The following is a 26,298-nucleotide window of genomic DNA, read 5'->3' as shown; positions in this document are numbered from 1 at the left end:
CCAATTAATGAATATAAAATTGCCCACATGGCATTTCCGCTTGGATATAATGTGTGTCTCAAACCCAGCATGTTCAAAAGCATTCCGGTTTTTCTCTCCCAAGCCTGCTCAGTCCGTAGCCTTCAGCACCCTTGTTGGTAATCGCCTTTCGGGTTGCCAAAAACCCCAGAGCTGATTCACCGCTTCCTCTGATACCATATCAGGACATCCTTGTGGCTTTACCTCCTAACTATACCCAGAGTCCAGCCCCTTCTCCTTACCTCCACGGCTACCACCCTGGTGCAAAGCACCGGCAACTCTTGCTTGGCTTGTCACAGTGGCCTAATTGGGAGTTGGCTTCTACTGCTGTCCCCTGGAGCCTATTCTTAAGAGAGCAGTCAAAGGGATACATTAAACAAGTAAGCCAAATCATATTACTGCTCTTCAAAATGCTCTGATGGTCCTCAGCCTCACAGAGTAGAAGGCAAAGTATCTGTGATGGTTCTCAGAGCCTTCGCAGACATGGCCCCTATTTCTTTAGTGATCTTGTTTCCTGTTACTCTCCCCTCGCTCTGCTCCTTGGTGTTGGTCCTCCTTAGTGTTCTTTGAGCATGCTGGGCACAGGGAATGCCTATGCTAGATGGTTCTTCATTCAAACATCTACATGGCTCACTTTTTCACCTCCAACAGGTCTTGGCTCAAAAGCTATTTACTCAGAGGCCTGTTTTGATCACCCCATTTAGAAATCACCCCTGTTCCCTGGCACTCCGGAGCCAAGAGGCTCTGAGAAAGGATTGGCATTGAACGTGGGGAGTATGGTTATTGCAGAGGAAGTCACGCTTGGTCTTCTGAAGAATGGCAGAAGAACATTGTCTCAACAAGTATAGTGGAGCCCAATATGGGGTCTATTCTCAGATTTTTAACTGGATGTCTGTCTTCTCTCCAGGGTCCTAGCTCTGCCTTGATAGTCCTGGTCACCCTGCGTGATTCTGCTTGTAGTGGGTTGAATGATGACACCCTCCCTTCCCCATCCCTCGGCCAAAGATATCCCCCTGTCCTAATTCCCAAAATCTTCTTTGGAGAAGGGTCTTTGCAGATGTAATTAAGTGAGATGAGGAGAGGATTCTGGATTATCTGGAGGGGCCCTAAATCCAATGGCAAGGGTCCTTGTAAGTGGAAAACAGAGATATTTGAGACAGAAGAGGAGATCACACAGGGAGAGGAGGATGCAGAGACTGGCGTGATGCTGTCACAGACCAACAAACACCAAGGAATGCCAACAACACCCAGAAGCTGGAAGAAGCAAAGAACCGATTGCCCTCTAGGGCCTCCAGAGGGAAGGTGTGGCCCTGCCCACACCTTGATTTTGCCTGTAAGGCCTCTGGAATTGTGAGAGAATAAAATTTCTGTTGTTTTAAGCCACCATATTTGTGGCGTTTTGTTTTGGCAGCCTCAAAAAACTAGTACACTGTCCCAGGGTGATTTTGCCCCTTTGGTTGGAATTCCTCTTGCAGACCTTTCTAGACAATCTCTCTTTCCCATCATATTTACATGTTCTGCGTCTTATTCTTTTAGGGACATGACTTTGACCAATCTAAAATGGTAAATCCTTTTGGGGGATTCTAAAGGTTCACTTGTAACCTATTTGTGGTGACATTTTATTTTAACTAAAGTGCTTTTTTTGGATTACATGTCTTAACACAAAGGACTCTGGGTGAATTTTAGATACCATGGATTCTGGAGGAGATAAGAATTATAGAATCTTGGTGGCCTTTAAAGTTGCCAACTGAATGCTTGGATCTCCTGTACAACATCCCCACCAAGTTACTGTCTTAAAGCCATTCATGACATCTCTGAACCGCATTGATTGCCAAAAGGAGGTTTTCCCCTACCCCAATCTGATTCATAAGCTGTCTCGTAGTTTTTATAACTTTATGTTGAGGACCTGAGCCATCTGGGGGAAATATTGTTAGAAATTAAATAACCTTGAGATGCCTGGGTGGCTCAGTTGGTTAAGCATCTCCCTTCAGCTCAGGTCATGATCAAAGTGTCCTGGGATCAAGTCCCACATCGGGTTCCTTGCTAAGTGGGGAGTCTGCTTCTCCCTCTGCCTGCTGCTCCCACCGCTTGTGCTCTTTCTCTCTCTGACTAATAAATAAATAAATAAAAATCTTAAAAAAAAAAGTTAAACAACCTTGATAGAAAATATCTTTCTTATTATCCCCTCATCTTTACAGGGCACTATTTTCTACACTGATCACTCTGCGGGGGCAGAGCGGCCTTCGTGTAAAAGGAGGCATCATGTCAGGCACTGTCTCCATGACTGCCGGCAGGTTGCTGGCACTGACTCGAGGCCTCAGGCGTAAGGGTGGCACCTGCCTCATGACGCTGTTGTGAAGAATATACTAGAGATACAAGTAATGCACAAAGTAAGAGAGTCACAGTGACTACACTTCTGCTACTTCTGGAGACGTGCTGGTCAAGAGGAACTGTTTTACGGTGTGAGCGAGAGTGATGGCATCTGAAGCCAGGAGTTACAAGACTTACGTTCTCTTCTCCACTCTGCCACGAACTGGTGGGCTTGCTTTTCTGCCAGACCTCAGTTTGACCACAAAGCCATGCCTTTTACCACTAGGCTACAGTGCGTCCCTGTGGTCACATAGGATCTGACCTCTGTAGTATCTTTCAGCCCATACACAATTAAACCCCACGCTTTGACTCACTGAAGACCTGCAGAGTGTAACAGGAGAACTCTTTAGAAGTCTGAATGGTCATCTGGGCGCAGTAACGTCCTGCGTCTGCCCCGGTCAGGTTGCTGAGTCGTAGGGAGTAGTTCTCCGCCGGCTGCAGTCGATCTTTCCATTCTGGGTCAGTCACGAAAAAGTTGGAATCTGAGACAGCTTTCGGCAGTATGAAGGCGATGGAGTTTCCATTGTGAAGCCAGGTGGTGGACTGAATACCCGTCGGCACAGGAGGCTTCAGGGAAAGGGTTACCGCCTCCCCCAAGACCCCATTCACTCTCAGTGGCTTTGAGCTGTCTTGCGAAGCTGTGTTCCCTGTAAGCACAGAAGGGAAACAGCTATGACCATCCCCTCGGCCTACCCCTGCTCCCCACACCCTTTCCCCTAACTCTACCCATCTGCGAGAGCCTTCTGATACCCAAGCCCAGAAATGGGAGGTAGACAGACAGGGGTTAGGAGAAGTGCTGAAACGGACAATCACAGAGGTTCTACCCCCAACAAAATGTGTGGCGTTCCTGGATCATGGGCAGTTGGCCCAGATGGTTCTGGCCCGCTCCACCCTCCCACACGAGCCAGTCACTCCTGGGTCATGACCACGATATCTGACTCCAGCTTCTCAGTTCTCTGGGCATGAGGCGGACGGGGACACGGAACTTCATTTATGCCCTGGCATGGGCTCTAGAAACCACCAGTCTTTGCTGATGACGTTTAACAAAAGCTCAACCCTTACCGATTACCTACGCTGCTCAACGTAGTATGTTTGTGGGGCTTAGAGGACTGATCATGAGAATTTATAGCTCTTCTTATCCATTATTTCCTTTGATGCTGGGAGGCAGGTCGGATGGATATTACTATCCCCATTCTGGGAGGGGATATTACTATTCCCAATTCTGGGAGGCAGGTTGGATGGATATTACTATTCCCATTTATAGATAAAGGAACTGAGGCATGAAGAGTTTAACTCATTTCCCCAGTGAGTTGTCCAGATAAAGAATATGAGTCAGAATTCAAACCTAACTATTCTGACTGCACGACTTTGTGCTCTTTTTATGATACCAGAAGATACCTTTTCTAGTCTCAAAAAGATTATAGTGTAATTGAGGAGATAAAACTGATAAAGATCAAAGTAATATATATAAGAAGCTCCTGGGTGGTTCAGTTGGTCAAGTGTCTGACTGTTGATTTTGGCTCAGGTCATGATCTTAGGGTGTGGGGATCGAACCCCACATCGGGCTCCGTGCTCGTGTCAGTTGTCTTAGCCCTTCTACCCTCTAGTAACCACATGGGTGAGTATCACAAGCAAAATCTCGAGCAAAGATTTATTTTGCTTTTATTTTTATTATTGATTCCATTTATTGAAAGTTTAAAACCGGGCAAAACAAATCTGCTGCTAGAAGTCAGGACAGTGGTCCCCTTTGAGGAGGAAGGAGAGAGCAGGTAGAAGGGAGCGTAGACAGGGAATTCTGGGCTGCTGCTAACGTTCTATTTCTTGACCTGTGACTTGATACACAGATTTATTCATTTTATGACATTTCATTGAGTTCACACTTAGGATTTGTATAGTTTTCTCACAGTGTGTTATATTTCTTTTATTTTTTTAAAATCTAAATTCAATTAATTAACACATAATGTCTTACTAGTTTCAGAGGTATCGTGATTCGCCAGCTGCATTTAACACTCAATGCTCATCACATCAAGTGGTCTCCTTAATGCCCATCCCCCAGTTACCCCAGCACCTCCCCCACCTCCCCTCAGCAACCCTCAGTTTGTTTCCTAGAGTTAAGGGTTTCTAATGATTTGTCTCCCTCTCTGATTTTGTCTTATTTTATTTTTCGTTCCCTTCCCCTGTGTCCCTCTGCTTTGTTTCTTAAATTCCACATATGCGTGAACTCATATAATTGTTTTTCTCTGATTGACTTATTTCCCTTAACATAATATCCTCTAGTTCTATCCATGTCATTGCAAATGGCAAGAATTCATCGTTTTGGAAGGCTGAGTAATATTCCGTTGTGAGATATACATATATATCTATACTCACATATTTATCCACTCATCTGTTGATGGGCATCTTGTAGGAGAATGAAATTGGACCATTTTTTCACACCACACACAAAAATAAACTCAAAATGAACGAAAGACCTAAATGTGAGACAAGAATCCATCAAAATCCTAGAGGAGAACATAGGCAGCAACCACTTTGACCTCAGCTGCAGCAGCTTTTTACTAGACACGTCTCCAAAGGCAAGGGAAATGAAAGCAAAAATGAACTACTGGGACTTCATCAAGATAGTTGCACAGCAAAGGAAACAGTTGATAAAACTAAAAGGCATCCCACAGAATGAGAAAAGATACTTGCAAGTGTCTTATCTGATAAAGGGCTAGTATCCAAGATCTATAAAGAACTTAACAAACTCAACACCCCCAAAAAACCAAATAATCTAGTCAAGACATGGGCAGAAGATGTGAATAGACATTTCTCCAAAGAAGACATCCAAATGGCCAACAGACACATGAAAAAATACTCAACGTGACTTGCCATCAGGGAAATGCAAATCAAAACCATAGTGAGATACCACCTCACACCAGTCTGAAAGGCTAAAATTAACCAGTCAGGAAATGACAGGTGTTGGCAAGGATGTGGAGAAAGGGGAACCCTCCTACATTATTGGTGGGAACACAAGCTGGTGTAGCCACTCTGGAAAACAGTATGGAGGGTCCTCAGAAAGTTGAAAATAGAGCTACCGTACGACCCAGCAATTGCACCAGTAGATATTTACCTAAAGGATACAAACATAGTGATCAGAAGGGGCAGCTGCACCCCAGTGTTTATAGCAGCAACCTCCATAATAGCCAAACTATGGAAGGAGTCACTGTGTGTTATATTTCAGTTAAAAATGTTAGAACAACAACAACAAAAAAATCAAACCAAAAGAGTTACAATGGCCTATAAGGACCAAAATAATTTGCTCATTTTTATCTCTCCGAACTAACTTCCTATCCCTCTCCCCAGACTGGTTCACTTTGCTCCAACTCTACGGGTCTGGCTATCCTTGACTAGACTAGGGCTCACACATGTGCAGTTCCCCCCGTCTGGAAGCCCTCCCCCCAGGGGTGCATGGGGCTCACTTTTTCACCTCAAAAAGGTATTTAATGCACACATTCCCTTCCAAAGAGGACCACTCTTCCCTCATCACCAGCTGCCCTTTCTTAATATTTAAATTCAGTTTCATTACCATACACTGTATCATTGGTTTCGGGGGTAGAATTTATGATTCATAGATTGCATATAACACCCAATGCTCATAACATCGAGTGCCCCCTTCTTAATGCCTATTCCCCCCACCCACCTCCCCTCCAGTGACCCTCAGTTTGTTTCTCAGAGTTAACTCTCTAATGTTTTGTCACCCGCTCTGTTTTCATCTGATTTTATTTCTCCTTTCTTCCTGCTATATTCATCTGCTTTGTTTCTTAAATTCCACATATGAGTGAAATCATGTGGTATTTGTCTTTCTCTAAGTGACTTATTTCCCTTAGGATAATACCTTCTAGTTCTATCCATATCACTGCAAATGGCAAGATGTCATTGTTTTTGATGGCTGAGTAATATTCCACTGCACATATATACCACATCTTCTTTATCCATTCATCTGTCAAAGGACATCTGGGCTCTTTCCATACTTTGGCTATTGTGGACATTGCTGCTATAAACATTGGGGTGCTGTGTCCCTTCGAATCACTATGTTTATATTCTTTGGGGTAAATGCCCAGTAGTGGAATTGCTGGTTTGTAGGGTAGCTCTATTTTTAACATTTTCGAGGAACCTCCATGCTGTTTTTCCAGAGTGGCTGCACCAGCTTGCATTCCCACCCTTATACATTCTGCTGCCCTTGAATTTATTTTCTCCATAATGCTTACCATTTAGCATACTTTATAATTTTCATTTTTAAAAAAATTCTCTCTCCCTTCCACTAGAATGTAAGGTCTATGAGAGCAAAGATTTTTGTGTGTTTTTCATTGTTGTGATCACTCTGGAACAATATTTGGCACGTTGTAGGTACAGATGACTCATTCAATGAGTATTTGTAAGGAGTTTGGGAGTACCCTGGGGCCCGAGGACTCCCCAGGAACTGTTGCCTCTCTGCCGAACATATTCTTTGAAATCTCCTTTTTAAAAAATTGATCGCAATTATGCATTTAATGAGACATTCTTCTACTATTTGCTTAGTTCTATGGTAACTCAGTGAATGAAGCCTTAGAAATCATGGCATTCAGACGATATGTATTAGATTCCTTTTATGGACCAATTTTGGGGCTAAAGATTGGGAATGTGAATAGAAAATGTTGGTCTTCTGGGCTTACTATGTGGAAGAGGAGTCCGGTAGGTAAGGGAGTAGTTTTGGTGCAGTGAGCTAGCCCCTGAGCTAGGATGGGCTGACCTCTGCACTGCCTGGTACCGGGTACACTCAGTACCAAATCCTTCTTTCTTTTTGTTGTTATTATGAAATGGTTTTCCTCTCTTTTCCAGAATCTTGAGAATAGGGATTGTGCTTTTTCTCTCTATCCCTAGCACATAGCACCCTTTCTAGCTCAATAAATGCCGTGCTCTGTGGGGCAAAGAAGTGAGCATCAGGGGCTGGGAGAGTTGCGGGTTGTCAGGGAACACTTCACAGGGGAGATAACATTGTGGCAGGGTTTAAATAAAAACAAGAGGTTCCCAGCGCTTAATTATTTGTGATTCTTCCAAGAATGCCCTCCCTGCTCTTTCTCTGCTCTGTTATTCCTTTTGTCTGAAATGTCCTTCCTCACCTTTTCCACCTGGCGAGTTCCTAGTTATTGCTTCAAGGATGAGCTCAAATATCTGTTGGCCTCTGCTTATATTTGTGGAGAGTTTGCTTGGGTACAAGGTAATGAGAAAGGAGTCCATAACAGCAGAAGAGACAAAGTGGGAGAAGGTGGAGGAAGGGAAGATAGTGGTCCCTGAAGGTCTACAAATAAAGAAAAAGGCTGGAGGCACTTTGCTTGGGGAAGGTGAAGGACAGAAATTCTAGAAAAAATGTCTCAAAACCCTTCTGTGAGGCTTTGGACACAAGGAGAGAAGATTCTTCAGGGCCCAGGTGATTTTGTCCCCAGTGAACCCCACAACTCAAAAAAATCTTCAAAGCTTCTGCCTAGCTATCAATTGTGTCTTTTAGAAACTAGCTAAAGAATTGTTGGAACAGGAAAAGAAACGTTTTGAGTAGGATCCCTTCTGCCCCCCGCCCCCAGGGCAGGCCTGGGCAGATGATTCATAAAGCGCCTAACGGTTAACTCAGATTCATCACAGTTTTAAAAATCCCTGCCCTGGGAGAGCATAAGCCTCGTGAACATAACATGCACTGTATGTATAGGCATGTTTTCTGAGTATGCGTGCGCAACTCTATGTCTGCCCATGACGTGTGATGAGGAGCAACTCCCCCCGAATATTCATCCCAGACCCCAATGAGAGGATTCTGCTTATCTACAAATTTAATGCAATCGCTGTCAAAATGCCAACAGCATTTTTCATAGAACTAGAACAAAAAATCCTAAAATTTGTATGGAACCACAAAAATCCCTGAAGAGCCAAAGCAATTCTGAAAAAGAAGAACAAAGCTGGAGAATCACAATTCCAGATTTCAAGATACACTACAAAGTTGTAGCAATCAAAACAGTATGACACTGGCCCAATACAGACACAGAGATCAATGGAACAGAAGAGAGAGCCCAGAAATAAAACCAGGTTATATGGTCAGTTAATCTTCAACAAAGGAAGTAAGAATATACAATGGGAAAAAGACAGTTTCTTCAAAAAGTGATGGGAAAACTGGACAGTTACATGCAAAACAATGACACTGGACCACTTTCTTATTATACCATACACAAAAATAAACCCCAAATGGATTAAAGACCTAAATGTGAGACCTGATAAGATAAAATTCCTAGAAGAAAACAAAGGCAGTAATGTCTTTGACACCAGCCATAGAAATATTTTTCTAAGTATGTCTCCTTTGGCAAGTAAAATTAAATGATTGGGGCTATACCAAAACAAAAAGCTTTTGCACAGTGAAAGACACCATCAACAAAACAAAACGACAACCTATTGAATGGGAGAAGATATTTGCAAATGAAATATCTGATAAAAGATTAGTATCCAAAATCTATAAAGAACTTATACAACTCAACAGCTCCAAAACAAATAATCCAATTTTTAAATGGGCAAAAGACATGAACAGACATTTCTCCAGAGAAGACATCCAAATGGCCCACAGACACATGAAAAAATGCTCAACGTCACTCACCATCAGGGAAATGCAAATCAAAACCACAATGAGATACTACCTCACATTTGTCAGAAGGGCTAAAATCAAAGGCACGAGAAATAAGTGTTGCTAAGATTGTGGAGAAAAAGGAGCTCTCCTGCTCTATTGGTGGGAACGCAAACTGGTGTTCCCGCTGTGGAAAACAGTATGGATATTTCAGTTCCTCAGAAAATTAAAAATAAAATTATCATATGATCCAGTCATTTCACTACTGGATATTTACATCGAGAAAATAAAAATACTAAGTCTAAAAGATATAGGCACCACTCTATCTGTTATTGCAGCATTATTCACCATAGCCATGACACAGAAGCAACCCAAGTGTCCATCCACAGATGAAGGGATTCAGATGTGGCATATGCACACAATGGAGTATTATTCAGTTGTAAAAAAAGAATGAAATCTTACCATCTGCAACAACAGAGATGGATCTAGAGGGTATAATGCTAAGTGAAATGGGTCAGGCAGAGAAATATAAATACCATATGGTCTCACTCACATGTGGAATTTAAAGAGCAAAACAAATAAAAAAAGAGACAAACCGAAAAGCAGACTCCTAACCCTAGAGAACACACTGCTGGTTACCCAAGGGGAGGTAGGTTGGTGGGAGGGCTAACGTAGGTGAAGGGGATTAAGAATGCACTTATCCTGATGCACACTGAGTGATGTGTGCGATTGCTGAAACGCTACATTATACACCGGGAACGAATATAACACTGTATGTTAATTACACTGGAATTTTAAAAGATTGCGTTAAAAGAAAGGAAAGAAGGAGGCTGCTTGCTCCTGTCTGGGGAGTCACGACTTTGGAGATTCTCCATGTTCTCTTTATTTGCTGCAAATAAAGAAGACTTCATAAGGCATCTCCAGCTAGTGTAGTCTCTCTCTATAACTCACCATGGGGCTGACCCGCATGGGGCCAGTAACCAAGTCTGATGACCCAGATGGATTCTTGTCCTTTGGTGGTTCTGCCCTCTAGTTCCCTGGTTTCTGAGGAGCAGAGCAGAGGACAGTGGCATCTCGCCCTGGGCTGACCCATTCAAACTCCTGGGGACTGGCCGGGCTTGGATTCCTCAAGGGGCTTTCCCTCCTCGGTGCTTGTAACTGCCACCAGTGTTGGGACCGCCCCTGAAATCCAGTGGCCACACTGAGTGTGTTTATTCAAAATGATCGCTGCTGGCATAAGCTGGGTCGACAGCACAGGCTTTAGAGGTAAATTAGAATCACCTCACAAAGTCTGGGTAAATCGGGAAAGACAGGAAGCTGGTGTCACCTGGCTCTTCAAGAGGCTTGGACGTTCCAGCCTGGTGAAACCAGAGCTTTTCTTTAAAGACCAGTCCACAGGCTAAATTTGGTTGGTCCCTTTGTCAAGGACCCTGGATACTATGTTCTGATATCCGGGGCTTAGAGTCTGGGAGATTTCTAGACATCTCTGCCCTGGCTGACCTAATATCTGTGTCATATGCTTTTAGTCAATAGACCATTGCTGACTGTTTGGCTCACTCCCCTGGGGTTTGGCCTTTGTGTACCTTGTCCTTCCTTTCTCTTTCTTTACCGGCAATCTGTAAGTAGAGGTCCCTTGTTCTCTGGTTTATTTCCCTTTTTACTAACTGATAAGATAGAAATCTCAGACTCCTTGGCAGTCTCCCAACATCTTTTAAGAAGCCACTGGGGCACCTTTCTTTCTCTAGCTTTTCTCTTAAGGACAAGCCACTGGAGTCTTAAATATTCTGTGAGCAAGATGGCGTGGCATTCGCATCACCACTACTCACTGTAAGTTACCTTTGTAGGTTAGAGGGAGACTCTAAGGAAAATTCCCAGAACGTGGGACAAGTTCCATTCTGAGGGAAAGACTGTGGACTGTAACCTCCAGGACTGGAAGGTGTTTGGATACTCCCCCTGGACTTAAAAGCAAGTGATCTCCTTTTGCAACATAGCCTGACCACAACGTACTGTAGAGGACTGAGAAAAATGACCAGGGAATGGAACTTTTAATTTCAATAACACATTGCAATTAAAAGTATTTTGTAGAAAGGTAAGAAAATGGGAAGGGAGCCTATATGTTCAACGCTTTATGCCACTATATTGAAATGAAGGTTTATAAAGGAAATGTAAAATTTGTAAGATTAAGGTGGAACCTAAAACTTCAAAAATACTTCCCATATTAAATCTGATGAAGAACTAGTCCTTTAATTCAGAGGACATAAAAGCTAGAAACAGTTAGCCTCAAATCCCTTCTACATTTCCAAGTCAGCCATGAAGTCGTAATAAACCTCTGCCTTATTTCCCTGGTACCCAGATCCTTAGTGACACCTAGACCCCAGTTCTGCCAACCCTGTTAGTGCCAACCCCTGGTTTCCCATTAACTGCCCCCCCCCCCAAGCAGGTCCCAATATCTCCTCCCTTACTAGATAGGACTACTAGATTAAGGACCCACTTCCAGAATATTCCATTTGGACAAGTTCCTAATGGTCACAGGCGTCTCATTAATGTCCTCTTTTCAACATCACACCTGTGCGACTGGAAGACACACCTGGGGACTACGAGCTCATCTAGTTGAATTCATAAATTGGCTGCATATTTTCTATGCACATTCCCGTCTGGGCGGACATCCAAGCTTTACCAACCATCCTCCTAAAGCCAGAACAGTCGGTGGGAGTGACAAAAGCCAGAGAAGGGGCTGAAAGGGGCTGTAGGCCTGGGTCGTGGTCCCAGAGAGAGTGAAGAGGGAGTGCCAGGAGTTGTCCCTCAGTGGGATCCTGACTCCTTAGATGGGAGAGAGGATTTATATGGCTTTTCTGGAGCCTGCTTTTGAAATATATGCAAAAAGTGGGTAGACCTCCTATAAATCATCCAAATTGAGGGAGATTCACCAGGGAAAAAATGCAAAATCACCAGCCTTCTCAGGCTCCAGAATTAGTCTGAGATAACCTACAAATTGGGCCCTCAAGGCACAAGGTAGCCAAGGTGGTCCTTAATACCTATTTCATATCTCAAAAGCACTCCAGAAATCTGTAGAAAACTTCAAAAACTGACCATAGGTCCCCAAACTGACTCCGCTCAGCTAGCAGAAGCAGCCTTTGGGGTGTTCAATGCGGATGCGGGCAGGGTGGGGGAAGTTAGCGGGAGAGCGGTCCAGAAAGCTGAAAAGTGAGCTGCCTTCTGACAGTGGTGCTCCAGGCCACTTGAGGTAACCCAGGCTCAGGAAGGAAGACATTGTGGGTGACTGTCCCCGGCCCCTCTGCCAACCTGCGCCCCACCCGTGGGATCAAGAGGCGGCTGACAGAGTTGGGTTACGGTCAGGGGGCCTCCTGTAAACGGAAGGGCAATGGAGACAGAAGTGCTCACTCCACCCCCAATAGGAGGATGGGCAAAACAGAATCACCCCAGCTGCCCCTCAGTGAAGATGGGAGGAGACGGGGCCATGGGGCTCCCTGGCCAGCTTCAAATAACCAGATCCTCCCTTCCCATGAGGAGCCCTCAGTGACCCTCTCAGTGGGGAGGAGAGTGGGTTGAATTTTTGCCCAATACTGCAGCCAGTTTCTCTGTGTTGAGCACCCAAAAGAGTAGCTTTTCTAACACAAAATGTAGTATAAAAGGAGTCTCGGGAGGAGGAGAAACTGAAAGATTTCTGGAGACTCTGACCAGCAGCATAGGGTCAAGATGACTCAAACACTCTTTTCTTTATGCACCAGAACGTCCTATTCCTCTTTTAGGAGGAGACATTTTATCCTAATTGAGAGCCTTACTCAGTTAGGAGCAGGACAGGAGAGAGATCCAAGTGTCCAGGTCCCAGGGAGCTAAAGTCACAGCTCTACTACGTGGTCTGCTAGCGTCTGCAGGAGAGAAGACTGCACAGACTGTTTTAAGCCAGGTTAACTCAGAGGTCTGGGCACAAGGATGAGTGAGATGTGCCCATAGTGCCACACTCGTGATGATGGAATTGAAACAGATTGATTGGGCACCTGGGTGGTTCAGTCAGTTGAGCGTCTGCCTTCAGCTCATGTCATGACCCCAAAGTCCTGGGATCAAGTCCCACATCGGGCTCCCTGCTCAGCAGGGAACTTGCTTCTCCCTCTGCCTTTTCTGCTGCTTGTGCTCTTTCTCTCTCTTTCTTTTATATAAATAAATAAAATCTTGAAAAATAAAAGAAGACAGATCGATCATTGGCCAGGGGTAAGGCAACACCCGTTAAAGCCAGAAGCTATACAAGGGAAGTTCTGGGTAATAGATTCTCAGAGCAAACGTTGATCAGGCCATGTAGATCCCCACGCAATACCGCAGTTTACCTGTTAAAAAGCCAGGAACCAGGGACGCCTGGGTGGCTCAGTGAGTTAAGCCGCTGCCTTCGGCTCAGGTCATGATCCCAGGGTCCGGGGATCAAGTCCTGCATCGGGCTCCTTACTCAGCAGGGAGCCTGCCTCTCTCTCCGCCTCTGCCTGCCTCTCTGCCTGCTTGTGTGCTTTCTCTCTCTCTCTCTTTCTGACAAATAAATAAATAAAATCTTAAAAAAAAAAAAAAAAGAAAAAGAAAGAAAGAAAGCCAGGGACCAAGAAACAGATTTGTTCAAGGTCTCCAAGCTATTGATGAGTCTATTTGAGACTTATATCCTGTAATACCTGATCTATATACACTATCGGCCAATTTGCCAAGTGATAGTACACATTACACTGTGTTAGATTTAAAGAAGGCCTTTTTCTACTTCCCACTAGATTCTGAATCCCAAGAATTTTTTGCTTTGAGTGGGAAGACCTCGCCCCCCACCCCCAAGAAAACAATACTGCTGGACTGGTTTATCTTGGGGATTTAAAAAAATTCCCCCACTATCTCTGTAAAAATCCTAGAACAAGCTTTAAACGAGTTAACTCTAGAAGAGAGCTCTCAGACCATGCATGGATGTATTCCAATAGCCAGCCTCACTCAAGATATTCTGAACAAAAATAAGTATATTCATGTTAAATGTCCTGTTTAGCAAGGGGTATAAGGTATCAAAAGAAAAAGCTCAAATTTCTAAAGAAACTGTAAAATGCTTGGGGCTCATTATTTCTAAGGCGGCGGAGCAGGTGGCAACAAGGTTTTCCTCAAGAGAGAGAAAAAGCAGTATGTCCAGCAGCTCCACCAAGAACCCGCAAGCAATGTTGTGGGATTTGGGGAATGGCTGGGTTTTGCACATCTGTGTTCCTAACTTTGGGCTAACCGTGAAACGCTTTTATGGTCAGCTTCAGGGACATGAGACCAACCTGTCTGAGCGGGATAAAGCATGGGATCAAGATTTCACTAGACTTAAATACCCTCTTTCAGAAGGGTAATAAGAAGAAGTGGTAACAAGAAGTGGCTATGGGGCTGTTAACCCAAATGCTGGGGCGCCTGGAGAGAACAGTATTATTTCTCTAAACAGCTGGACGTGGTGGCCAGCGGTCGGACTCCCTGCCTGAGGGCTGTGGCGGCCACATGCTTTTCGATCAAAGAGGCAGAGAAAAACTACAAGTCAGCCTATTAGTCTGGACCCCATGCCCGGCCTCTGGTCTCTTGGAAGCCGAGAGGCCTCTGGGGCTGTCCTAACGGAGACTACTGCGATGGCCATGCTGCTAGAAGCCCCCCTCAGTGACAGCTGAAACCATGTCACACTTCCAACCCAGCCACCCTACTTCCTGATCTTCATCCACGCACACCCCACAGTCGCCCAGAAGTAAAGGATCAAGTATGCTCTAGTCTCAGAGATCTCCAAAGTGGAGCCCTGTCCAGTGCCCAGGAAGGCTGGTTTGCAGGCGGTGGCGGTTTCATAGAGAATGGGCAGGACAGGCATGTTGTGTGGTTTTGTCCCTCAACACTCTGGTGGAGGCTCAGAGGCTGGCCCCGGGCAGACATGATTGTGCTAAGCAGAGCTTTAGAATTGGGTCAAGATCGAGTGCTACCTATTCATACTGATTCTAAATACACCTTCTCTGTAACCCACGCTCATGGAGCCATATGGAAAGGAAGAGGGTTCTTAAATGCTGGAAATAAAGAAATCAGATATGGCAAAGAAATCCAAACAGGCTGTTAGAAGCAGGGCACAAGCCACCAAAGGTGGCAGTGGGTCATTCACTGTAAGGGCCACCAGGAAGGAAATTCAGAAGTGATACAGGGAGGTTGTTTGGCTGACACAGGCATGGAAAGGCCTAGATCAGGGGAGAATTTGCTGAGGCCATTAATCTCTCCCTTGCCACTTTATCAGTCCATCCCAACCTACTCCTGTGATGAAACAAAAGAGGCAGCAAAAATGGGCTCCCTGTAGTCCCTGATAATCAGAGACTGGATGACAAAAGAGCAGTGGGAAAGTCCGGGCACCTGGCAAACTGTATGGGGGGGGTGGGGTCCTAAGAGTGCACGTGATCCAACTCCTTACGGCCAAGAAGCTTTATGCCTATGTAAGCTTTAGCAAAGATTACAGACATTCCGGGGATGAGAAAGGTTATTAAAAATAGCAAACCGGTGTGTCTACTGTCAGACAAATAAGCGATAATGGGTCGGCTTTCATCTCAAAGGTTATTTCTGGGGTAGCCAGAGCTTTGGACATCAAATGGAGGCTGTACTCTGTGCCTGGAGACCTCAGTCCTCTAGAAAGTCAGGGGAAACTAAAAGAACCCCTTGGGAAAGATCCGGTGAAGTTGTGTCCAGAAACACAGCAAAACTGTTTAAAATTATTACTGATAGCTCCCACCAAGGTAAGAGCTGCCCCAAAGGGTAAACCAAAATCAGGCGAGTTCAAAACAACTTACGGGAAGCTCTTTCCTAAGGTCTCTCACTCCTCCTCACCACCAAACCCAGAGGTTTCTCTGCCCATTAAATATATAATTAATAGCATTAATAATTTATCATAATTTATAATAATAATTAATAATTAAGCCTCCAATTAATCTCCAACACAATCCTTGGGACTTTCCCCTTCACCTACCTACTGAAATCAGGGTTCACCCGACCAACCTGGCACTGGGTGTACCTCCAAACTTGGAAAAGTGGGTCACTCCGGGATTAAGCACACCCAATAAGCACGGGGACCCACCTAGTGCTGTTGGCCATGCATTCCCCTGTAAAATGAAAAGGAATGGTGCCTTGGATCCCCGACTCTGGAGTGGAAAGGTCACCGGCACTCAAGAGACCAGGTGCTCCAAGCAACAGATGACAACAAGCACACCCGTGAGCCACTCTCTGGTCTGAGACTTCTGTTCCAGGGACATGCAGAAAAGTAAAACCCCAGTGGGCAGGACGCTCAGATCTGAACTACAGTGATTTCAGTCCACACTGTGCTAACCGCTGTGCAGCTTTGCTGCCTTTGAGAGCTTAACCCATTTCCCCTATGACTGCTCAGTAAGACATGCAGCCGCTCATTGCTAATACATGGTGAAAATGGATGGTTTTCAATCCTCTTGGCCCTGCTCACCAGACTCCAGAGGCCGGGTACCATGTTTTAGCCCTTAAGATCTTAGTGTGAACACTTTCCTGATATTGTTTATTGTCATAGAGGCTCTAGGAACATCTCAGGCTACAGACACACTAGGGCACCTTGGGATTGGAACTCCCAAGGGAAACTAAGTAAACTCATAGCAGAAGGAGCTAACCCAAAAGCTGTGGGATTTGTCACCAGTGCCCACAGACTGAAACTGGACGGCTTCTGTACCATACAGTCCAGAGGGACCCGAATGTAATTTTTGTCACTTCAAGAAATAACTTTACCCAATGGGAATTCAAATGGAAGATACATTTAACACCAATTCATATATTAGTAACTTATACACTTATTATCAAGTATGACTTCATTAAAGTGCAAAGTAGTCTCTTTCGATCTCAGCCCAACTTCTGGCCTCCCTTATGTCTCGTTCCCATGACTACCAGCCGCACGCCTAAAGAGACTAGGGAAAATTTACTGCAGATGGTTTTCCAGGAAATGGATAAAATTGAAAGGCAATATATGTCAAATGTAGCATAAACACCAATAGGGCCCAGAATTTACTCTGGAAAGGCTGCCTCAGGCATTACCGAAACCACGGTTGTAAATCCCTGATCTGACTTGTAATTTTATGATCTTAAAAATTTCAGTTTGAAGCACAAGTTGACATGGCCATGCTCATTGGTATATTATTTTCTCAGTAAGGGCATATGTGAGAAAGAGTATGCCTTTCTAGGACGCTGTCTCCCCAGTTCGTGTTTGTAACACCAGTGATTATATAAGGTGTGAAAGTCAACTTGGTTATTTTTCTGTAATGCATTTTAAGAACTGATGACACAATGAGGAAAGGACTGTTTTTACACAAAACAATATTAAATCCACCTGTGATGAGGTGAAATAGTGAGGCTCTAAGAATTTGACAAAATAATAATTTAGAAATTGTAAATGCTTTTATTCAGACGGCAAAAGGGCATCAGTTCTCCTCACTTGCTGGAATCACTGTTCTTACAAATAACAGCGTCTACTGATGAGCCTGATTAAGAATGAGTAGAAAGAATTAATTGGAAAACTGGAACGAAAAATAAGATGCAATTTGGGATGATTCCAGTTGAAACCAGAATACAAAATGATGAAGACCAGATCAGTTTGACACCGGGGACAGCGGTACTGCTATCTGGCTAAGGAGAATAAGGAATGTTCCTGACCAGTGTTTTCCAAGTGCCCTGTGCAGGGGACCTGGGTGGCGTCAGAAGCTGGCTGAGAGTGAGGCGGGCGCCTGGGGAGTACAGCTCCACTCTGGACCTCGAGATGTTACTTCTGTCTGTTTTACCATACATTGAGAATGTGTGAATATCTTTTTTTTTCAAGGCTTCAATATGTTTTTTTTTAAAAAGTCCTGAAAAACCATATATATATATATATGTGTGTGTGTGTGTGTGTGTATATATATATATATATATATATATATATATATATATATTAGCATATATTAGCATATGTGTGTGTGTATACTTTTTCCAAGCACACCAAGAGAGTGGAAATCAGGACATCCGAGACCAAAACTTTTAACATTAAATTATTAGAGGGGACCACCTAAGATAGGAATATACACAGTACTTAGCACACAAGTCCTTTAATAAAATGTTACTGAATCTATTCTGAAAATGTCCTGTTTGGGCAGCAACCTCTTTGACCTCAGCCGCAACAACTTCTTCCTAGGAATATAGCCAAAGGCAAGGGAAGCAAGGGCAAAAATGAACTGTTGGGATTTCATTAAGATTAAAGCTTTTGTACAGCAAAGGAAACAGTTAACAAAACCAAAAGACAACTGATAGAATGGAAGAAGATATTTGCAAATGACATATCAGATAAAGGGCTAGTGTCCAGAATCTATAAAGAGCTTAGCAAACTCAACACCCAAAGAACAAATAATCCAATTAAGAAATGGGCAGTGGACATGAACAGACATTTCTGCAAAGAAAACATCCAGATGGCCAACAGACACATGAAAAAGTGCTCCATATCACTCGGCATCAGGGAAATACAAATCAAAACCACAATAAAATACCACCTCACACCAGTCAGAATGGCTAAAATTAACAAGTCAAGAAATGACACTCTGGCGAGGATGCAGAGAATGGGGAGCCCTCCTACATTGTGGGAATGCAAGCTGGTGCAGCCACTCTGGAAAACAGCGTGGAGGTTCCTCAAAAAGCTGAAAATAGAGCTACCCTATGACCCAGCGATTGCACTACTGGGTATTTACCCTAAAGATACAAATGTAGTGCTCTGAAGGGGCACGTGCACCCAAATGTTTATAGCAGCAATGTCTACAGTAGCCAAACTATGGAAAGAACCTAGATGTCCATCAACAGATGAATGAATAAAGATGTGAGATATATATATATATATATATATATATATATATATATGATGGAATACTATGCAGCCATCAAAAGAAATGAAACCTTGCCATTTGTGATGACATGGATGGAACTAGAAGGTGTTATTCTTAGCAAAATAAGTCAATCAGAGAAAGACAACTATCATATGATCTCCCTGATATGAGGAAGTGGAGATGCAACATGAGAGCTTGGGGGGTCGGAAAAGAAAAAATGAAAGAAGGTGGGATTGGGAGGGAGACAAAGCATAAAAGACTCAATTTCACAAAACAGGCTGAGGATTGTTGGGGGGAGGGGGGTTGGGAGACAGTGGTGGCGTTATGGACATTGGGGAGGGTATGTGCTACGGTGAGTGCTATGAAATGTGTAAGCCTGGTGATTCACAGACCTGTACCCCTGGGGATAAAAATACATTATATGTTTATAAAAGAATTAAAAAATTAATTAAAAAAGATTTTTAAAAATGTCCTGTTTGCTAGTAGTATGTTCTGAAGGGTAAAAATCAGGAAAAAAAAAAATCTACTCTAAAAAAAAGGATGTAGTGGGAGCTTGGGTGGCTCAGTCGTTAAGCATCTGCCTTCAGCTCAGGCCATGATCCCAGGGTCCTGGGATCGAGCCCCACATTGGGCTCCCTGCTCAGGAAGAAGCTTGCTTCTCCCTTTCCCACTCCCCCTGCTGTGTTCCCTCTCTCACTGTGTCTCTCTCTGTCGAATAAATAAATAAAATCTTTATTTTTTTAAAGATTTTATTTATTTATTCGACAGAAAGAGATCACAAGCAGGCAGAGAGGCAGGCAGAGATTGAGAGGAGGAAACAGGCTCCCCACCAAGGAGAGAGCCTGATGCGGGGCTCAATGCCAGGACCCTGGGATCATGACCTGAGCCGAAGGCAGAGGCTTTAACCCTCTGAGCCACCCAGGCGCCCCAATAAATAAAATCTTTTAATAAAAATTTTAAAAAAGGATGTAAGGTCCACTCTATCCTAATGCTGCCATTAGAATTTTTTTTTTAAGTTATAACAGGTTTTATGCTTAATACATACATTTTGGGCTTAGGAAATAACACATAATTACAAGGCAAAATTTGATTTTGATTAACACATAAAAGTATGGAACACTTCAGGAATTTGCACATCATCTTTGAGCAGGGGCCATGCTCATCTTCCCTGTATCGTTCCAATTTTAGTCTATGTGCTGTCGAAGAGAGCACTAATGTAAGTTTTTTTATGGGCTCCCTGAATTCCTCTAAAAATTCTCCTTCCAGGGGTACCTGGGTGACTCAGTGGGCTGAGCGTCTGACTCTTGGTTTCAGCTCAGGTCATGATCTCAGGGTTGTGGGACTGAGCCCAGAGTCAGGCTCTGTGCTCAGTGGGGAGCCTGCTTGAGATTTTCTCTTCCTCTCCCTCTGCCCCTCGCATTCATGGCTGCACTCTTTCAAATAAATACATAAATTTTTAAAAATAAAGGAAAATAAAAAATTTCCTTCCCTCGTTGTATGGCTGAGTCATTCCCATTGAGAAATTCTCTGTGTAAATCTTACCCTCATTGTTAATGATACTGGGAGAAGAGGGGTGTGAGACCTATGTCGCACCTCAGCACCAGAGGCCTGCTTGTGGGTATACCCCTGAAACAGCCACAGCCCCTCTTACTGTCAAGGTCACTGAGGATTGCTGTCCAAGAGAAGCTCATCGGTGCCATCGAAGGGCTGCGACAGCACTACAAGGACATAGGAAAGTCAATGGAAGGCAAGGACAAGACTGACCAAGCCTAAGGGGTGCTGGAGACAGACCTATTTATGTAATCAGGCCCCTGGAAAGGCAGCCTCAGGTCCAAGCCATTACACAGTCTTGTGGAGCGGACCTTTGTTGTCTCCTGCATGCAAGGGTGTCCCCCAGCTGGGGCCCCGAACTGCTTCACTGGTTTAACTCAGTGCAGCTCCCTGAGCCTGTGCATCCAGGATGTGCTTTTATTGGTGGGTCACCTCACCACCGGCTCCCAAGGACACATCTCCAGTTGGGATTCTTATCTCCCCACGTCTTGCTGATGCTCATGTGTCTGTTGACGATGACCAGCTCACTGGACAATGTACTGTAGGCTTCGTGAGTCCCGTGTGAATGACCTTCCATAATCCTACTCAACCTTCATTGGGAAAAGAGAGCCCTGGGACTGATTCTGGCCAGCACTGGACTGACCATCAGATTAACCGCCCCTTGGGAGGTTTTATATCATGAAGCCACCCTAAAGAATTGGCACAACAGAAACATTGGCTAGAAATACAGGCAGTGCCCTCAAGAATTTAAAAATTGTCCTTGACTTCTTAGCTAATGTAGTGTGTGATAATAGACCAGCTCTGAACTAGTTAGCAGAAGGAAGGGGCATCTGTGTAGAAACTAATACGTCACGTTGTACCTGCGGGTGAAGTAGAAGTGAATATTAAAAAACTCTGATCAGGAGTCCTGACTGCATACCTTCAACCAGAGAAAGATCTCCCAGTTAAGACCGACCAACTATCAAACGGCATAACCCAGTATCACAGATTTCCTCTCTTTCCTGCGGCCACTAATAATCCTGCCACTCATTACTTCTCGGACCTGCATACCCACCAGTTTGGTACAGTTTGTGACCGAGCATGTGGAAGCCATACAGTTGCAGATGGTGATAACACAAGGGTATGAAGAGCTCAGAGCTGAGCCCAGTGACCCACATATCTCAGACTAGCTGGAAAGAGGTTCTGCCCCTCCACTGAGCCCCCAGAGGATGCCCGCATCCAGCAGGAAGTAGCTACAAAAGACGATCTCTTGTCCCATTCACCTCAAGAATGAGAAGCTGGAGGAGGGATTTTGTCACCAGTGAGACCTCCTAGACTCAGGAAACTTCTAGAAGCTCCTGCCCAACTGTGAATTTTATCTTTTAGAAACTAATTAATTAATTGCCGGAACAGGAAAAGAAACCTTTTGAATACCAACTCCAGGACAGTGACCATCGCCATCAGCATCATCAGAAAGTAAGTGCTCTTAAGAATTCACAAGATAGGATGCCTGGGTGGCTCAGTTGGTTGAGCGACTGCCTTCGGCTCAAGTCATGATCCTGGAGTCCTGGGATGGAGTCCTGCATTGGACTCCCTGCTCCGCTGGGAGTCTGCTTCTCCTTCTGACCCTCCCCCTTTCTCGCTCGCTCACTCTCATTCTCTCCCTCTCTCAAATGTACAAATAAAATCTTTAAAAAAAGAATTAGTAAGGGCTGGAGAAAGTAGAACCCTATATACTGCTGGTCAGAATACAAACCGGACCAGCCACTGTAGAAAATTATTTAGTGATTCCTCAGATTAATCCTAGAATTATCGTATGACCCAGAATCGGATCACAATTGAAAACAGGTGCTCAAGCAAATACCTGCATGAAAATCCTCATTTACAAGGGCCAAAAGGTGGAAACACCCAAGTGCTCATCTCTGTAGATGAGTGGGTCAATAAAATCTGCTACATGTATACAATGGAATGTTACTGAACAATAAGAAGAAATGAAAGGCTGGTACATGGTACGGTATGAATGAACCTTGTAAACATTATACGACGTGGAAGACGTCAGACAGAAAGATCTCATATCTTACTATTTCATTGATATGAAATGTCCAGTATAGGTAAACCCACAGAGACAAAAAGCTAGTTGGTATTTGCCAGGGGGGCATGGGGCTTGGGGGAAGGGGCAAGCGGGAAATCACTGCTTAATGGACATCCAGTCATCTTTCGAGGTGTTACAATGTTTTGGGATGATAAAGGAGGTTGCACACCACCGTGAACGTACCAAATGCTACTGAATTATACACTTGAGAGTTATTTTATGTTTTGTGAATTTTACCTTCATGGAAGAAAGAAAGAAAAGCTGCCTGCCGACGGAGACCCCGCTGAGGGTAGATGGAGCCTGGGAGGCTGGAGGTCACATGGGGACAGACGGTGGTCACATGGGGACAGACGGCGGTCACATGGGGACAGACGGCGGACTCAGAGCTGGAAAGGCACGGCTGTCCTTGAGGGTAATGTCAAAATGCAAAACAACTCCTGGCCCGTAGTGAGCAATGACAATGAGCAATGATAATTCCTGGCAGCTGTGCACGGTTGGTAAGAGAAGTTGCTCAAGGGCTGGGAGCCATCGGATGTAATCTCTGAGCAGGAAAGTCTTCAAGTTTTGGACTCAGGAGACCTCAGAATCACAGGGCCAGCTCCCATGTATTGGCTCTACCTACGCCAGCAACCACTTCTCTCCTGAGCATCCGCATACCTGTATCTGCTTCTGGCAAACATAAGCAAAGACTCAGTCCCTATTTCTCCCTCCCTTCAGCCGCAACATGACTAAAGTCCCACGAAATCTAGAGCCTTGCTACTCATGGTGTGGCCCACGGAGCCTCACTGGGGTTACCAGAGAAGCTCATATAAATGCAGAGTGTTTGTCTGTGTTCAGAATCAGTATTATACGATTCCCTAGGAACCTGTATGCCTATCAATGTTTGGTAAGTTCTCATCTAGAAAGAACAAAATGGAGAAACGAGTGAAATTCATTTTCTCGAGGGCACAAAGATGCCCGATTTTAGTTATACCTACTGGGATTATTTCCTAACATGGTTTATCTTTTCAGTGAACTTTAAAAAAAAGTAGCAAGTCACAGTGTCTGACCAACTGGAAAGTAGGTTGATGGTATGAGTCAACTTCCTTCACGCGTCTTTTCAAAATTGACTTGATTTGTGCCAGATCTTTGCCACAGCAGATTTCTTTTCCTTCCTCAAACTTTTCCCAGCAGCGGGCTTTTGCACACTTCTGGCCCCACGCAAAGTAGATACCCCTGTTTTTCTGTTTCATGACAACCTGCTGATTTTCTTCCCAGTGTCACATTTTATATGCATTATAGCTGCACGTCAACCGAGTAGCACAGCCAGGTGATTCTGAGCACCGACTCTGGAGCAGGGCTCCCTGACGTCCGACCTTGGCAACCTTCGCTCCTCTCCTGGGTTCCAGAACACCAGCAAGTGCATTCACAAGTGTTTCTTTTTCTACAGGGCCCAGGGCGCCACCCCAGCCCATAACCGTGTGACACAGAGTAAGTTACTTAAGGGTCCTGTGCCTGCTTTCCTCTTCCCTGGATCTATTTCACAGGGTCTTTACAAGAGGTATTGATGGAAATGGGGAGGAGCAGGGCAATTTTAACCTGAGGACACTCAGCATATTGCATTTTAGGGTGGGTTCAATTTTGCAAGGAGGGAAAAGTGCAGCAAAGATGCAGGGCTTTGCTCTCAGGCCAGGGAGCGGCTCTCGACTATACAAACAAATTCTCCCTCTTTTCTGCGTCTTACACACACTGCCCAGGGTGCTGTCTTCCTTGAACTTTGTCCTTAGCTTTGTTTATCAGTTCGGTGCCATGACTTCCAAGCCTCCAGCCCCTAGTCCTCAATTTCCAGCTGCTCTTCGGAAATCTTCTCATGGATATTGATGTCTTAAAATCAGCAGGTCCTGAACTAGGCTCCCCTTCTCCATGGCGGCTCCCTCCTCCGCTCCCCGTTGTCACCCAACTTCGCCACCGTTGGTTACTCTGTCTGAAATTTCCCTGCCCCTTCCACGGCACTTCATACCCTCTTTCTCTGCTCGACTTAGTTGTCCTTTATCTCTGTGCAATTTGCCATTTCACTCATTCGTTTCCCCTGCTCAAATGTGAACTCCACAAGGTGGGAAGGTTTTGCCTGCTTTGATCCTGGTACGTCCCCGGAACGTGGAAAACCAGCGCGTTCCCCTCACTCCTGCTGCCAGTCACTCCAGTTCATTCTACGTCTGTGTGATGCTCTCACTTCTGTCTTTTGGTTGCCACTATTTCTCAAAACTTTTGCAACTATTTCAAGAGTTTGCCACCTGCTGGCTAATGAAATTTGGACAAGTTATTTAAATCATCTTGGCTCCTCAAAGTGGGTCAATACAGTTCCAACTCACAGGCCTGTCCTGGGGCTTATGCATATATTGTGTGTGCAGCACTTAGCCCAGGGCCTGGAACAGAATCCCTTCCTGTTTTCCAAGTAGCAGACAGCAGGGAACCAGGAGGCAGGACCAGCTCCTGTTCCTTTCTCTGTGGCACGTACAGTCCTGCTGGGCTGCCTAGACCCTGATTTGCATCAGAGGAAGGGAGATGTCTTTTTTTACAGTGAGCAGAAATGAATACGACTATTTCTAGGTCTTCATTATGCCCAGAAATTCTGGCTATACGGAGCCATAGGTTTTCAGTCTTTTTGATGAGGACAGTGAGGTTCAGGCACACTCAGTAACCTACCTAAGGTTCCAGAGCAAGACAGCAGCTAATTTGGGAGGAGAACTCACTCTCCTCATCCCAGTACTCTTTCTTCCAGAACATGATGGTTGTAAACGCCACATTGTCTCGTCTTAGAAACAGCTCACCTCCCGTGCTCCGCAGAGACCCCCTCACAGCCCTACGCAGGTGAAGCCGTGAACTCTGAAGGAACTTGGGCACTTAGTGTGCCAAGTTGAGAGGAGGTGGCACTTTCTCGGGCACCACCGAGAACCTCCCCGCCCTACCCCCCACCCCGCCCCGGTCCACAGCAGACAGACAGACAGACAGACAGACACACAATACGCATAAGTGATTCAGATTGAGCAAGCAGCACAGAACGCGGGAGTCCGTCCGTGGCTACGCCAGTCTGCTGCGGCATTTACCTGGGCTGGAGAAGACAAGCAGGAGGGGCGGGAGCAGCCAGAACATGCCGTCGGCGGCAGGGGCTGGTGCCGGTGGCCTCCGATGCCTGGCATCTGCCCTTCAGTGCTCTGTCACAGATTGAAATTGGTTCTCACGAAGACTTCCCCTTCCTCTGAGAGGTGTGGTAAGCCCTCTTCCTGCATACTGCATTCCCGATTTTATTGCTATTCTGCTCACTTTTTCTTCTGAGCATAGGGCAAAGATCTGAAGAATGAAATGTAAATTGGCATTTTCATTTTTCATCTAGATCCTTTTTTCATTTTTCGGTATTTTTTAAAAAATTGTGGTGAAATGGCCTAAGTGACATGTGGTGAGGTTGTAAGCTGAAAGTTACTGTTGTAGGGACACCTGGGTGGCTCAGATGGTTGAGTGTCTGTCTTTGGCTCTCAGGTCACGATCTCCGGGTCGTGGCGTCGAGCCCCACGTCGGGAGTCTGCCTGTCCCCCGACCCCTGCCATGCTCATTCTCTTTCTCTCTCTCTCTCTCAAGTGAATAAATAAAATCTCAAAAAAAAAAAAAAAAGTTCCTGTTTTAACCGTTCAATTCAGGGGTGTTAATTACACTCACGGTGTTGTGTAACCACCAACATCACAATCATACCTTGCACTCCACTTTACGGAGTGTTGCAGACATGTTGCTTTTTACAAGTTGAAGCTTTTAGGAAC

The 26,298-nt window shown here is 44.8% G+C and overlaps 1 protein-coding gene and 1 non-coding gene across 7 annotated transcripts in view; both read right to left on the bottom strand.

Moving 5' to 3' along the window:
* The window catches only part of SLAMF6 (SLAM family member 6), a 32,542-nt gene extending 6,796 nt beyond the window's left edge, over positions 1-25,746 (bottom strand). For 2 of the 6 annotated variants that reach the window (XM_059413512.1, XM_059413518.1), the window contains exons 1-2: positions 25,594-25,745; positions 2,703-3,035 (exon numbers count right to left, since the gene is read on the bottom strand). In XM_059413512.1, the coding sequence (XP_059269495.1) occupies positions 2,703-3,035; positions 25,594-25,639 (379 nt within the window). In that variant the 5' untranslated portion in view covers positions 25,640-25,745. Of the gene's footprint in view, positions 1-2,702; positions 3,036-25,593 lie in introns of all 6 variants that reach the window. The other 4 variants (XM_059413513.1, XM_059413514.1, XM_059413516.1 and 1 more) reach the window with 4 other exon arrangements.
* LOC132026376 (U6 spliceosomal RNA) lies at positions 19,991-20,097 on the bottom strand. The gene has a single exon (XR_009406888.1). It is a non-coding gene; the product is annotated as a U6 spliceosomal RNA (small nuclear RNA).
* Positions 25,747-26,298: the final 552 nt, after the last annotated feature.

Source organism: Mustela nigripes, chromosome 10, assembly GCF_022355385.1.
Source record: "Mustela nigripes isolate SB6536 chromosome 10, MUSNIG.SB6536, whole genome shotgun sequence".
NCBI lineage: Eukaryota > Metazoa > Chordata > Mammalia > Carnivora > Mustelidae > Mustela > Mustela nigripes.
The sequence above is the reverse complement of the archived record's forward strand: the minus strand, read 5'-3'. Positions and strand labels throughout refer to the sequence as shown.